Here is a 15,148-nt window from a genome sequence, read left to right as displayed (position 1 = left end):
GCTCCAGCGAAGTTCACTGTGCACCAATGGTATGTAGACTGTCATGCGATATATTAATCATTCATAATTGTACGAAAATTCACTCCCTTGTAACGTTCAGTGTCAAACCCATTGGTTCTCAAACATACATTATCAACTTTAAGCGCATTCAGAAAGTAATATTCCATCGTTATGTGCTTCGATAGTGGAGGCAAGACAATGTATTTATTTATGTTGAAGCACGTGGTTCATAAACAAGACAACAAAATATGTATAAAGTAACATGATTCTATCAGTTGATGTATAGGAAACGGCAGTTCAACTGACGTCGCTCGGCAACGTCGCTGCGCTGGACTGTCCAGCGAATTGCAGATTAGTGCTGCAGCGACAATACAAAACTATCTGCTAAACTTTGATTGTACCAGTAATCTTAACTTATTCTTTAACTATTCCAAATCATAGCAGACTCTGCTTTTTAGGTAGTTGAAAATGCTTGAGTAGCATATGAAAGTGATGAAAACATTTGATATTGGTGACAACCATTTCAGTTTGTTTTGCAGTAACTTAGCGTCCTGCTAAACAAAAGTTAACCATGACTACAACCACCTGGGATAAATTCCTATTGCTGCTTTGGAAAAACTGGATCATCCAGAAACGACACTACTGTCAAACTTTGTTCGAAATTCTCATACCGGTGCTCTGCTGTTCGATTCTGCTGCTGCTCCGAGTGTTGGTTGAACCGAAAATGGCGAAACAAAGCATAGTTTTTAGACCGATACCAACGAATCGTTTTTCGAAGTAAGAATATTAACCTGTTATATCTGAATTTTTGAACAAGATTAAATTTTATTTTTAAGCTATTTAGGTGGTGCAAAACTAGAGTTAGCGTACTCCCCGCAAAACCCTTTGTTGGATGCAATAGTGGCGGAAGCGGCTCAATTCATGAACACACCAAATAAACATTTTACACATAAGGGATTCGCCAATGCACGAGCAATGGAATCCGCTCTGATGATCCAAAATACGCTGGTTGGAATTGAGTTCGATGATTCGCTGGCGGTGCGGCATACGATTTACGTTCAGTGTTTGTAATACTTTTCCAATGTAAGGATTTGTTCAGTTCATATCCACAGAGCTCCCGAAGGAACTTACCATCGCTCTGAGATTTCCCGCGGAACTACGATGGTCACATTCGAGCGTATCAAACTGGCAAACAATGCTTTTGATGGTTCCATTTTCTCCTCGAGTACGGAACCCTGACGAAAACGACGGAGGGCCTCCAAGTTATGCAGCTGAGGGATTTATTTCGGTTCAGAGTGCCCTCTCGAAGGCTATTATCAAGCAACGCTCGTCGAAGATCGATCTGCCACCGGTGTTTGTTAGTGTAAGTACATTGCATTTCAGTTCTTTGTCGAAGATACAAATAATTCCAAAAACCGTAAACACTTCGTGTCTTCGACAAAAATCTCCGCTAATATTACTTGGTACTTTTGTCGTAACAAAAACTTGAATGGGTGTCACAGTTTATGAATCCATCAATCAATTGCAATTGTTTATCGTTCCAATTACAACTTCTGTGTCTTCGTAATATTGGGAGTACAAATTATTTGGTTCCCACTTCTCAGGCAATTTTTGAATTCCATCTCGAAAAATTGTCTCGTCTTATGAGGTGATCCAAGTTTAAAGCCAATTTACGATTTCTGCGAAAGACGTAAACCGATGACCTGCCAGATCGTGCTGCATCCATCAAAAGGAGCAATATCATTAGAATACTAAAAAAAAATGTCCCACTTGAGCGTTCCCAAATATTTTTTCACGACTTTTGCGACATACCGAGCGTCGTCATGCAGCAGAATAACTTCCGGACTGTATTCCGGCCGTTCTACTCGTAATGCACGGCTCAAATGCTGTCTATAGCGATTGCCGGTTATAGTATCACCTGGTTTTATGTTGACGTCGATTGCAACAAATGAATATTTGTTTTTTAAGGGTTATAATACAATATTCAGCCAGTCAATGTGAAAACCCCGTTCTTTGTTGCATTTCAATCAGCTGCTCGCAAGCAAAAAATAGCTTTTCAATGTCTTTCGGTTTCAGTTCATAAGGCACCCAACTGCCTTGCTTTCGAATCACTCCCATGGGTTTTAATCGTGACTTGTTGAGTCATTTCTAATGATTATTAAAGCTTCTATTGCGTTTGACTTGGATCTTCATAGCCTCCAACTGTTAGTCTTCGATTTTTTTGGTTGTGCTGAGCGAGGCCTCCCTTCAACGCTGAAATCTCCATTATCGAAACGTCGAAACCTGATTTATGATTAATCAGTTGGACTATTATCACCATAAACATCCACAAGCATTTAATGGGCTTCCGCTGCACTTTTCTTACAATTAAAATAGAAACTAAAACTTCCCGCCAATGTCGCTCAGTTAACATAAAATTGAAATAAATTAACACAGTGAAAAAGAAGGTTTTTCAAAAAACTCGAAGCAATATGAAGCTAAGATTAATGACAGATGTTTAGCCTCTTGAAACTATCGACATCAGCTGTTACTGGTCATCTCTTGAAAACGTATCGAACTAATTTGTACTTTCATTCCTGGCAATGAAAGAGCCGATATATTAGCTAAATGTGGTGCTATTGAGGGTGAAATTTATAAGCGACCGACTGCTTTCAACGAATTATATAGCGCATCTTGCCAAAGAACACTTTCCAGCTGGCAAGCTTCTTGATGCACTCAATTATTTCGAAAATATCGACAAAGGCATGGTTCAGGGGACTGGATGTGAGTAGGGATTTCATTCGTATGATGTCCAGACTCATGTTTAATCACTACACGTTAGACGCACATCTCCTTTGAATTGGGCTTTCCGAGACTAGTCATTGTGCTTGTGGAGAAGGTTATCGTTTGGACATGCGTGGAGTATCGTGTTGTCAGATCTCAACTAATAAATTCTTTGCGTATTCAAGGTAGACTATCCAATGCCTTAGTTCGAGACATTCTTGCTTGTCGTGACCTTCCATACATGAAAGTTCTTTATCATTTCATAAAGAAAATTGGAGTTTCAATTTAATGAAGGACCCTTTTAAGACTTAGTTCTGATTCCAGCTGCGACCATGAGTTCAAAAATAGCTAAATTAGAATAGAAATTATGTAATGATACAAACAAACTCGAAATTATTAACAAAATGTCTGAAAATAACAGCATATTTTATAATTTATAGAAGTTAATCGTTTGGTTCAAATAATATTTCCGAATAGATTTCATAATTAATGACGAATTACCTAAGATGACATTTAAGTAATAAGAGGAATATGTTTTAATAAATTTAAATCGTTGTGACTATTTTAGAATTATATTAGAATAAGAATTTTATGTAAAAGTGATGCTACGGTGAAGAAAAACTTATGTAAGAAATAAACGTATTTATGAAAAAAAAATTGTACTTCCAATATATTCATAATAAGACATATAAGAGACATATTAATTATCCAAAGGTGCTTTGGATATGCGCATGACTTTATCTGAAAAATTATTACCGATTTAAGACTAGATAATTCTCTGCGATGGAGTAATGTGCAAGTTAGAGAAAAACAAATGATTCCTTAAAACATACGGTCAATGTTAAAGTTTCTATTCAGTCCGTATGTTTATCCAAAACAACGTGAATCGATTCCATATGGGATTTCGCCGAACCAATGCCAAATATTTCCAAATGATAGCATTTAAAAATATATAGGAAAGTTGTCAATCAATCTTCGGCAGAGCAAAATTTCCACAAGTCCGGCAGCCCAGTTGATTGTCAGACAGCGCCTGTGCTACCGGAAAACTTTATGTTCAACGAATGTCAGAATATTGTACCGAAATCGTTACATAATGAAAACTATAGACCGAATGTTTCGACTTTAGAAAAACTGATTAATTTGACGATCGGAAGACAGAAAGTATAGGCTCAGTCGAAAAGCACTGCCATTTCACAACAAAGACTGGAACACGCAAAAATTGATCGACAAAAAAATCTTTTTTTTTTCAGCCACAATTCATAAAAAATAAAATCTTTTTTTTTTTCTGGTAGTTCAGTTTATGTATTTAAGGTCTGAGGACAGAGGGTCACGTGTTGAGTTTTAAATCGACCACGTGGCTCGCTCAATTCCCTTTGCGCATCGTATTTCTCTTGTACTCTCTCGTATATGAGCAAACTGTACCGGGTTGCCAGCATACATTTTATTATTTTGATGAGAAGTTTTATCCAAAGCGAAAAAAAAGGCGGATGCATTGAAACTGACTTTGTTTCACATAAAAATACAAGACATTAATTTTATCGCGATAACATATATGTTTTTATGTACTAATCGCATCTAAACTAAATTATCTAAACTTTGTCGCGGTAGATTTATGATACAAGCCTTCAAAGCCGAGATATTCGATGAACAAGTAGAGGTATGCATTTCCGAGCGTTCCAATTTTCAGCAGTTCTTCAGTCAGAAAAAAATACAACACGACCGCTAAACTCAGGGAATCATTCTGAAAATTTCACAGAATATTCTCAACTAAGTTTCGAAGACATTGTCAGGTGAGTTTTTCTATATTCTGCACCGTTTCCACGAAAATTTAATTAGAAACGGGAAAATAGCAAAAAACCTACCACTTTACGGTACTGTCCTCAGCCGTTAAAGGAAAAAATGTTCCTTTATTAATTTGGTTTGTTAAATCCGAACTGCCGTGCCTTCCGTTTAACTCCTTCCACTATATTTTGTACAGTGGTTTAATCGACCTTATTCGCCGCCGAACGCCAGTTAGATTTTAGTTTTTTTGAGAATCCGTTTGACCAAGATCCAATACCGTTCGATAGGGCGGAGTTCTGGGCTGTTGGTAGGGTTATGGTCTTTGGGTACCACAACCACGTTGTTCGCATCGTTCCACTCGATTGCCTTTTCCCCATAGTGGCAGCTCGCCAAGTCCGGTCAGAACAGCAGAGGTCTATTATGTTTCTTCAGGATTGGTAGCAGCCTTCAGCCTTTTCAGGTACTCCTGGACGTATATCTCTTGGTTGATGGTTCCCGTTGTGCATATGGCTTGCCAGACGAGGTATTTTTTCGGGAACTTCGATAGTTTGAAGGTTTTGAAAATTTCGGACACCTTCCGTTTCCCTGATGGGGTATAAAACTCCTGTTCTGGAAGCTGCTTGAAATCACATAAGTTTCGTCGTCCATGACGACACAGTCGAACTTTGTGAGTATAGTCGTATACAACTGTCGGGACTGCTGCTTTGCTAATGTGTTTTGCTTATAACCTCGGTTTGGCACCTCCACCTTCTTAAAAATCAATAACCCGGCTCGTTTCTTGGCTTGCTGCACAATAGTATGGGAGGCTTTGAAGCTGCCAGCGACGTCCCGGATGGACAGGTTAGGAGTCCGCTTATATTTCGCCGCTACCTTCTTCGTCGTCGCTGCCACGTCCGGATTACGATTGTCGCCGCCTCCAAGCTTCCTGGCGGTCGACAGACGCTCCCCAAACACTTTTAAAACGTTGGTCACAGTCGATTTGGCCACATCCAGCAAACTTGCCTTGCGTGAACGTCGAATTCTTTTGCTGCGCGAGCAAAATTTTGACACGCTGCTCCTCTTGCTTGGACACTATTTTAAACATTGGAGAACAATTGGTGAAAATTTATCACATTATTGTATATACACTCAAATGCAGCATTTCAGGGTGTTTTTACTTCATTTTTAACAGAAATACATCGATTTGAAGTTAACCAATTTTTGCGCAATATGTAAATTTGAACAGCTGCGTCGTTTGGATTACACATTAATAATTTGTGTATTATTTTCACTGAAAATACTGACTGTTTTTGCATATTCTCAATAATGTTGGAGTTTCTTTTACGATTACGGAGACAGTTTTATAATTTGATTGCAACAGAAGGAGCCACTAAAATTTCATTTAAGCGCTATTTGGTTCCACAAAATGCCGGTCAAAATGTGCTCGGGATGAATTAAGTTCAAGTTTGACAACTATCAGTTTTATGTTTACAGACTCAATCACACGCATTCAAATCGGAATAAACATCTAGACCAGGGGTTCTCAAAGTGGTCGATATAGACCCCTTGGGGTCGATATCCTTTTTGCGGGGGTCGACGTAAACGAAAACTGACTATGGGGATCGACGAGGTATAGAAATCGGCTCCCTATTGTTTGAAATATGTTGTTATTTGAAATATTCATGCTGAAAAAGTTGTGTTTATTTGACCATCCGCAGAAATTGGTATTTGCATCAATATTAAAAAAGCAAGAAATTGAATTTTCAAAGAAATTTTTTAATGGGGGTCTGAGGCCTAAGTTAATTTTAGTAAAGGGGTCCATGACCAACATAGTTTGGGAACCCCTGATCTAAACAAATCACTGATAACTGTCGAACGTTGTTCATCCGGCTTATTTCGTGAATTTAAAAAAAAAACCTTAAATAAAAATATTTTTAACTTTCGAATATCCTGTCAGCGAATTCCGTACCCTCCGTACTACGATGATCCCATTCCGCAAGCACTGGAACGGATGCTAGCCCTTATCGTGCTGTTGTCGTTTTTCTACTCATGTATCGTCATGGTGAAGCACATAACAATCGAAAAGGAACTGCAGCTGAAGGAAGCTATGAAGATTATGGGACTGTCCGGTTGGCTGCACTGGAGCGCGTGGTTCGTGAAAAACATTTTGCTGCTGATCATTTCCATTTCGCTAATAACGTTTCTACTTTGCGTAAGTATTGATATACCATGTTAAGCGTAGCTTTCGAATCATGCTTTTATTTGATTGAACGATCTGATTTTCGATTACATTGCGAGCTAGCTGACCCGTCGAACTTCGTCTCGCCAAAAATTTTTTTGTTCGAACTTATGTTTTCAGACAGAAGAATCCCCACTCAACACGCAATTATATTTTGTTGGTCGATAAGCGTGTGTTGAACGGCATACTGCACGAAATATTCGTTCAGTTTGCTGAAACGGTTTGTTGTTGTGTTCACTCCTACAAAAAAGTGTGAAAAATTATTTGTTACCTTAATATAGAAAGAAAATTTGTTGTTATTCTACGTGGAAGTATTGTAGAGGTATGTGGTTTTAGTTTTAAAACAATAGGTGGAAAAAACTTCGGAAATTTTCCAGTAAAAGTAATCTAAAGAGGCTCCAACTCATCATATCAAAAATGGCTCAACAATGGACCTCTGTCTGTGTGTTGAACGAAAAAAAACGGCACTCGGTTCAACGGTCTGTTTCAAAATCGGCAAACGAAGGTTTCGTGTTAAACGATTAATTTGACGTATATTGGACCAACGAAAAACCACCGTTGAACGTTTTTTGCTAAGAGGGTTGTCAAACGACTAAGTGGTTAACGTTTCTCTCCATTATTTTCCTGATTACTTAACCTACAATCAACGGAATTCGACAATATTCGCTTTACCTAAAAAAAATATCACCAAAGATTTATGTGAAAATGTGAAATTCTTCTGTTAAGCGAAAATTAAGCAAATGCACAAATTGTCATCTCATCCTTTGAGTAGATACACTGAACAGAGATTTCTCTCTAATGGCTTCGATATAAAGTGCCAGGTTTTCTCTTCCAGATGTGACTCTTGCTTTCGGTAATCGATGAAAAAGCTCAATAACCTGATTTTTTTGTTAGTTTATCAACAATGTTGAAGAGTTTCTCTTCTAGAGTTGTTCATTTGATAGAGTAGGATATATTTACAATTTGTATATAGCCCCAGTAACCAAAAGTTCGTAAAAAAAAGATTTGCATTCTGAACAGTCCGTTTTTAAGGAATTACTCATACGTGAATGTTCATCCGACTGAACAAACTTTGAAGCAGTTACTTATACAGCTTTCAAGCAGCGAGAAAGTTTTCTCAGAACTTGTTCTGTACGTTCAAGTTGCCAAAAAGTACCACGCGTACTTCAGAGTTCTAATAAAGCGGATATTTTCAGGAACTTCAGAATTTTTAATTGCCTAAAGAGACAATGCTTAAATTTTAATTTGATATTGATCTTACCAGTTTGAACATTCTTCACAGAATGTGAAATATGAAATGGCAGTCTCAATTCATTTTCTAGTACAGTCATATGCATTCCGTCATTGAACTTGAACAACTCGTAGCGCGCCAAACAATTTTTTCAACGATCTAGTATTCTTCTCTTCAGCGGCCCAACACTTATGCAACTCGTTATGCGCCAAACACCTATCGATGATCTAGCAAGCATAGACAACTTTTTCAACGGAAAATTCCATTGCCATGCAAAACAATTTTATGGATTTTTTCCACTTTTCCGGCAAATTCCTATTTTTTTTTGCTGTACGAACCCGGTGGGAGTAAAAACTGATCAAACAAAAAAGTAATCGTGTAAATCCGTCCATCCGTTCTTAAGTGATACGATTACAAAGAATGACCTCTTATATATACATATATTGTGAATTTCAAGATTCCTACGCTAAAATTTTTGCACTTTCCGTTGACCTACTCAGGAGAATGTGTGGAAACCACATCTCGGAAGCAATTAGATTGAACAAATGCCCGAGTATCCGGTTCCTTGTAAGAAACTTTTGAGAAAGTTTTTTTGCGTTATTTAATTCGTGATTACAATTGCCTAGCTATAGGGAAAGATTCGTTAAATGGAATTCATTCAGCTTAGGAACAAACTATAAGAATTATCACTGTGTTAAATGCAGCCAGGACTAATACAATAATGTTATTGTTCTAAATATTTTCCGCATCACGCTTTCACCAGGTCTCCGTAAACAATGCTGCCATCTTGGAGTACTCCGATTGGACGGCCGTTTGGTTCTTTCTGTTTATTTACAGCACTGCCACAATCTGTTTCTGCTTCATGATGAGCGTCTTCTTTAGTAGAGGTGAGCAACATTCGAACACTATGCTTGATTCTGCAACTTTTAACTATAATATTTTGATGGCTAGCAAACATGGCTGCCGGAATCGCCGGTCTGATGTGGTTCGTGGTTCGGATGCCATTTAATATGACTGTGAGCAATTACGACGTAATGAGCACCGATTCCAAACTCGGCTGGTGCTTGCTCCACAACACGGCGATGTCGTACGGTTTCTTGGAAACGATGCGTATGGAAGCGAATCAACAGGGGCTGCGGTGGTCCAGCTTGTTCACACCGGCCACCGTCGACGATGGGTTGAGCGTCGGTTTAGTGCTGGTTATGCTCCTGGTCGATGCATTGATCTACCTTTTGATTGCGCTGTATGTCGAGCAAGTTATGCCTGGAGCGTTTGGTGTAGCAAAGCCTTGGTATTTCCTGTTCAAAGGGGAATGCTGGTGGAAACAGAAAGTAATTGACCAACCTTCCGGAAGAATCCGGCGACAAGTGTCCAAGTATTTCGAGGAGGAACCAACTTCGGCACATGCTGGTGTTGAGATTAGGAATCTAAGGAAGGTGTTCAGCGGTGGGAGGGTTGCCGTTGAAGGACTGAATCTGAAGCTGTATGAAGATCAAATAACAGTTATTCTTGGACACAACGGAGCTGGTAAGACGACGACAATATCCATGTTGACCGGTATGTTTTCTCCTTCGTCGGGAACGGCCTACCTGAACGGGCATGACATTCGAACAGATATTGAGGGAGTACGACAATCATTGGGATTATGTCCGCAACACAATGTACTGTTCAATGAGATGACTGTTGCAGAGCATTTGAACTTTTTTGGTAGACTGAAAGGAATTGCTAAGAAAAACCTAAGAATGGAAATCGAGAGGTACCTGGAATCATTAGATTTAGTGGTCAAACGAAACGCACAGTCGCAGACATTGTCCGGAGGTATGAAACGAAGACTTGCAGTTGGGATTGCTCTTTGTGGTGGATCGAAAGTAGTCTTACTGGATGAACCGACTTCGGGAATGGATCCATCGGCGAGACGGGCTCTTTGGGATTTACTGCAGCGTGAAAAGAAGGGCAGAACGATGCTTCTTTCAACACATTTCATGGATGAAGCTGATGTTCTAGGAGATCGCATTGCAATCATGGCAGAAGGGATTCTCAAAACTGTAGGATCGCCCTTCTTCCTCAAGAAAACGTTTGGCGTTGGCTACAGACTTATCTGCGTGAAAGGACCAAACTGCAACAAAGATTTGATTTGCAATATTTTGAGACGATATATCCCAGATGTTCGAATTGAGACAGATATTGGCTCGGAAATATCATTTATTTTGAAGGAAGACTATATAAAACTGTATCAATCAATGTTGGAAGAGCTGGAGACCAAAATGGAGCAATGCGGAATCACTAGCTATGGCATTTCGTTGACCACCATGGAAGAAGTGTTTTTGAAGTAGGTTTCAACACGATGATACTGTTTAAAATATTAACATTTTTCTTTACAGAGCAGGAAGTGATACTTTACAGGATACTGTTAACCCCAATGGAACAACTATTGATACTGTCGGTCAGAGCTGCAAGCGCCATAATTACGATTCACGTGTAATTAATTTTGAACATTACTCTATCTTTAGACACGTTAAACAACATCCAGCTTCTGAGAGGTAAACAGCTTATGATGAATCAAGTAAAAGCACAAATTCTGAAGAAAGCCCTATCCACGATTCGTTCTTGGGTTCAGCTGGTCATTCGAAACCTAATACCGGTACTTTTTGTGACATTCGTTCTGGCACGATCTAGTGCTGTCGATAAGGATTTGCCTCCACTGACAATTACGATGGCATCCTACAAACAAACAGTTACCGTATTGGAAGGCAAGTCCGAAGATCCAAACGTTAAATCTTATCAACAACAGTTTAGAAGCATTGGAGGTTCACATCGATTGGACACAATTACGGAACCGATGGTTGATTACATCCTCAACCGGGTAAGTAGCAATGAAAGAATCTCTTAACCACAACGTCTTTCTCACACAATCAACTTAGTCTGTAGAGTCAATTTCGGAAGTCAACATCCGTTACATGGTTGGAGCGACCTTCGCGGAGAACTACACTGCATGGTTCAACAACAAAGGATATCATACTGCCCCATTGGCACTATCTCTGCTGTACAACGCTGTCTTGAGTTCGAGTTGTCCGACCTGCGAACTCACCGTGGTCAACAAACCGCTTCCCTTTAATATCTCAAATAAGTTCGAAACCGTGAACACTGGAATGAACAAAGGCTTCCAGTTAGTTTTCAATACGGGATTTGCCATGGCCTTCGTAGCTGCTATGTACATACTGTTCTACATTCGAGAGCGGACTTCACGAGCAAAGTTGCTCCAGTACGTGAGTGGAACGAATATTTTGCTGTTTTGGGGAGTTGCCTTTGTGTGGGATTTCGCTATGTTCATCGTCACAAGCCTTATCTACATCGGAACTCTGGCGGCATTCCAGGAAGAAGGATGGTCTTCATTCAGTGAGCTGGGCAACATCTTCCTTCTTTTAATCTTTTTTGGAATTGCTTTCCTACCTACAACCTATCTAAGTTCGTTTTTGTTCAAAACACCTGCAACTGGATTCGTCATAGTTATGTTACTGAACATCGCCTCAGGATCGATTTTCTTTGTGGTAATTGTGTTACTCAAGTTCCCTGGTATCAATCTGCAGGATGTAGCAAGTCAGTTGGAGTGGTTCTTTATGTTGTTTCCGAATTTTACCTTGACACACGGATTGTACAACATCAATCAAATTGTAAACGCAAAGTTAAACTGTCAAAAACTATGCGATTTGACATTGGGATGCAGGATAGAAGAGATGTGCGGTAGAAGGCCAGATTGCTGCATACCGGATCTGTATTCCTTCGATGAACTTGGCATTATTCGACATCTCTTAACGCTGACTATCGTTGGCATTTCTGCGTTTGTTTTGATTCTCGCAGTCGAGTGTAGATTCGTTGCGAGATTGATGCAGACATTCCTGAGACCTAACAGACAAACATCGGCGTCTTCGAATACCGGAGAGGACTCAGACGTTTTAGCGGAAAAGAAGCGAGTTCAAATGATGTCAATGGCAGATATCAGTAACTACAATCTGGTAATGAAGGATCTTACCAAATACTACAAAAAATTTCTAGCAGTCAACAATCTATCGCTAGCAGTTCAACGTGCCGAGTGCTTTGGACTAGTCGGAATAAATGGAGCTGGAAAATCCACCACGTTTAAAATGTTGACTGGCGATGAAAGTTTCTCATCCGGAATGGCTTGGGTTAAAGGAGTTAGTATAAAGTCAAACATGAGTACTGTCTATCGAAACATTGGTTACTGTCCGCAGTTCGACGCACTTCTTGAGAATCTTACCGGTAGAGAAACTCTGAAAATCTATGCCTTGCTACGAGGGGTCCGCAAGGTAGACATTTCGAAAGTCTCGGTTACACTGGCAGAGGATTTGAACTTTATGAAACACATCGACAAAAAAGCCAAGGAATACAGCGGCGGTAACAAACGAAAGTTAAGTACGGCTTTGGCATTGATGGGTAATCCGTCGGTGATTTATTTGGATGAACCGACAACGGGAATGGATCCCGGAGCCAAGCGGCAATTCTGGGATATGATCTGCAAGGTTCGAAGCGCAGGAAAGTCGATCGTACTGACATCACACAGCATGGAAGAATGCGAGGCTTTGTGCACCCGTTTGGCAATTATGGTGAACGGAGAGTTCAAGTGTCTGGGATCAACGCAACATTTGAAGAATAAATTTTCCAAAGGCTTCCTGCTGACAGTTAAAATCGGGAAGTCGGTAGACGGAACGCTACAACCACAGCAGGTGGAAGCCACAAAATCGTTTGTTATGACGACTTTTAATGGAGCGGTGTTGAAGTAAGTTTCGAATTTGTGTCTGATCAGAAGTTACAATTATTTTGTTTTTGCAGGGAACAATATCAGGATTCCTTAAGCTTCCACGTACCACAGACGGATCTGAAATGGTCGCAGATGTTTGGTTTGATGGAATCCCAGAAGCAGCGTTTGGGTATTGAAGATTACGCTTTGGGACAAACTACGCTAGAACAGGTGTTTTTGTTCTTCACTAAATACCAAAAAATAGTGTGAATTGAAAATATGTTCGTCAGTGAAGCTTAAACTGGTGCATTCAAATATTTTTTGTAGATCACTAGGATTGGGATTGTAAATAAAAATTTACTTGTTCAAAAATCGTATTATATTCTTCGTATGCAGATCGTCGCCTCACGTTAAGTAAAGTTATGAAATGGAAGTAATGAAGCAGTTGGAATAGAGTGCTAAAATCAAGGAGCAATTTGCATTTTTAGGAAAACGGCCATTGTTGCACAAAACAAAAGTAGTTTTCTTCGCTATCGATGAACGAAAGTTTAAACAGTAATATTCGTTTGTTCTGTTCATTTTTTTAATTTACTGATGTTTTTTTTTATTGACGATTCATCAAGCAGTAGCGAAGAAATCTACTATTGCGATTTTCAACTATGGCTGTTCTACTAAGATTGTAACGACATCAGTGCTTGAACCTTACCAAATCGAAATAAACCGGCAGAAGACCCGAAATCGTAAGACAGTTTTACACAGGTATTGAAGTAAGTTTAAAAACAATGGATCACTTGCTAGAGATTGATTGGCACAATGCTGCTTAACGATAGTTATACCTTTGCCAAACATTTTATTTGTGTCGTCTACTTTTTACTCTTAGCTATCGAAAATTCCCACGTAATCATGGATGAATAGGTTTCGAATGTAGCTCAGAGCAGTTCGGTGGATACGAATTTTTGAAGAAAAACTATACTGGATCAGTCTTATTCCAGCATGCTTATAGAATAGTGGCTCGAAACTAAATCCAGCCATGAAAATAGGTGCGCTTTTGTGCCACATCGAATTTCCGTGTGTTTCGCATTCAACACTATATGCTTTCCAATCCTTATTCCTGTGGGATTTTCAGAGGAGACATAACTTCTGGTACTTCCCAAATTTCAACTACGGAATACTACTCGTATCAACGTTCCCGTGATCCTGCTGTGAAAACCATAGTGAAGGATTTACAAACATAAATTAAACAAAGGTTTACTCTTTTGCGAAATGAAAATTTTGCTAAAGAAGTTAAAGAGTTTAACCATTTTAAACCGTTCTTGAAAACTTTCGAAAGTTCTTAACAAACCTCAGAAATCAATTCCAGTTCTCAAGGAAGGCAAACAACGAAAAAGCTCCAAAATTTGCTCAGCAGTTCGAGAGTGTCCACAATTTTAATTTGAACGTTGTGAATCCTATTGAAAATGAAGTCTCACTGAAATATGATCATATTTCAACTCAAGTGTTATTACAAGATGACATTATTGAAACGAATTTTGATTAAATTAAATCAATTATTAGGAAACTTAAAAACATGAAGGCTCCTGGTAATGATGGAATCTTTTATATTCTTATTAAAAATCATCCCGATGTTGCCTTGAGACTCCTGGTTAAAATTTTCAGCTAGTGTTTTTCATTAGCTTACTTCCAAAAAAGATGGAAAAACGCTAAAGTAATTCCTATCCTCAAACCTGATAAAAACCCAGCTGAAACATCAAGTTATCGACCAATTAGCTTACTTTCTTCTATCAGTAAACTTTTTGAAAAAATTATCTTGTTGAGAATGATGTCTCATATAAATGAGAATTCAATTTTTTTACCAGAACAGTTTGGATTTCGTCATGAACTTTCAACTACTCATCAACTTGTCAGAGTAACGAACATGATAAAAGCAAATAAATCATCTGGGTTATCCACTGAAGTTGCTCTTCTAGACATAGAAAAAGCATTCGACAGTGTTTGGCACAAAGGTTTAATAGCAAAAATGTCTGATTTCCAGTTTCCTATTTATTTGATCAAAATGATTCAAAATTATTTAACTGATCGTACTCTTCAGGTTAGCTATCAGAATTCTAAATCTGAATTGCTACCCGTACGAGCCGGTGATCCGCAGGGTTCAAACGTAGCTCCAATTTTGTATAATATTTTCACTTCTGATCTTCCAAATCTACCCGTTGGCTGTCAGAAATCGCTATTCTGTGACGACACAAGTCTGTTAGCCACAGGTAGAAATCTAAGAGTGATCTGCAGTCGCCTACAAAGAAGTTTAAATATTTTCAGTGATTATCTGTCAAAATGGAAAATTAAACCAAATGCAGCAAAAACGCAATTAATTATTTTTCCTCAAAAGCCAAGAGTTTCTTTT

General features: G+C 38.9%; 2 protein-coding genes across 6 annotated transcripts in view; one reads left to right on the top strand and one right to left on the bottom strand.

Moving 5' to 3' along the window:
• The window catches only part of LOC131439010 (uncharacterized), an 803,522-nt gene that overhangs the window by 322,190 nt on the left and 466,184 nt on the right, over positions 1-15,148 (bottom strand). The window lies entirely within an intron of this gene.
• Positions 457-13,087, top strand: LOC131439015 (phospholipid-transporting ATPase ABCA3-like). 2 transcript variants are annotated; one of them, XM_058609492.1, is made up of 11 exons: positions 457-777; positions 837-1,038; positions 1,100-1,363; positions 6,482-6,736; positions 8,758-8,881; positions 8,946-10,323; positions 10,376-10,437; positions 10,505-10,857; positions 10,916-12,187; positions 12,245-12,789; positions 12,843-13,087. In XM_058609492.1, the coding sequence occupies exons 1-11, from the start codon at positions 572-574 to the stop codon at positions 13,018-13,020; spliced, it is 4,839 nt and encodes a 1,612-aa protein (XP_058465475.1). In that variant the 5' UTR covers positions 457-571; the 3' UTR covers positions 13,021-13,087. The 2 variants fall into 2 exon arrangements, with proteins under 2 accessions (XP_058465475.1, XP_058465474.1); XM_058609491.1 differs by having other exon boundaries at positions 10,916-12,789.

Source organism: Malaya genurostris, chromosome 3 (assembly GCF_030247185.1).
Source record: "Malaya genurostris strain Urasoe2022 chromosome 3, Malgen_1.1, whole genome shotgun sequence".
In the NCBI taxonomy this organism is placed as follows: domain Eukaryota; kingdom Metazoa; phylum Arthropoda; class Insecta; order Diptera; family Culicidae; genus Malaya; species Malaya genurostris.
Note: the sequence above shows the minus strand (reverse complement) of the source record. Positions and strands in the feature narration are given on the sequence as shown.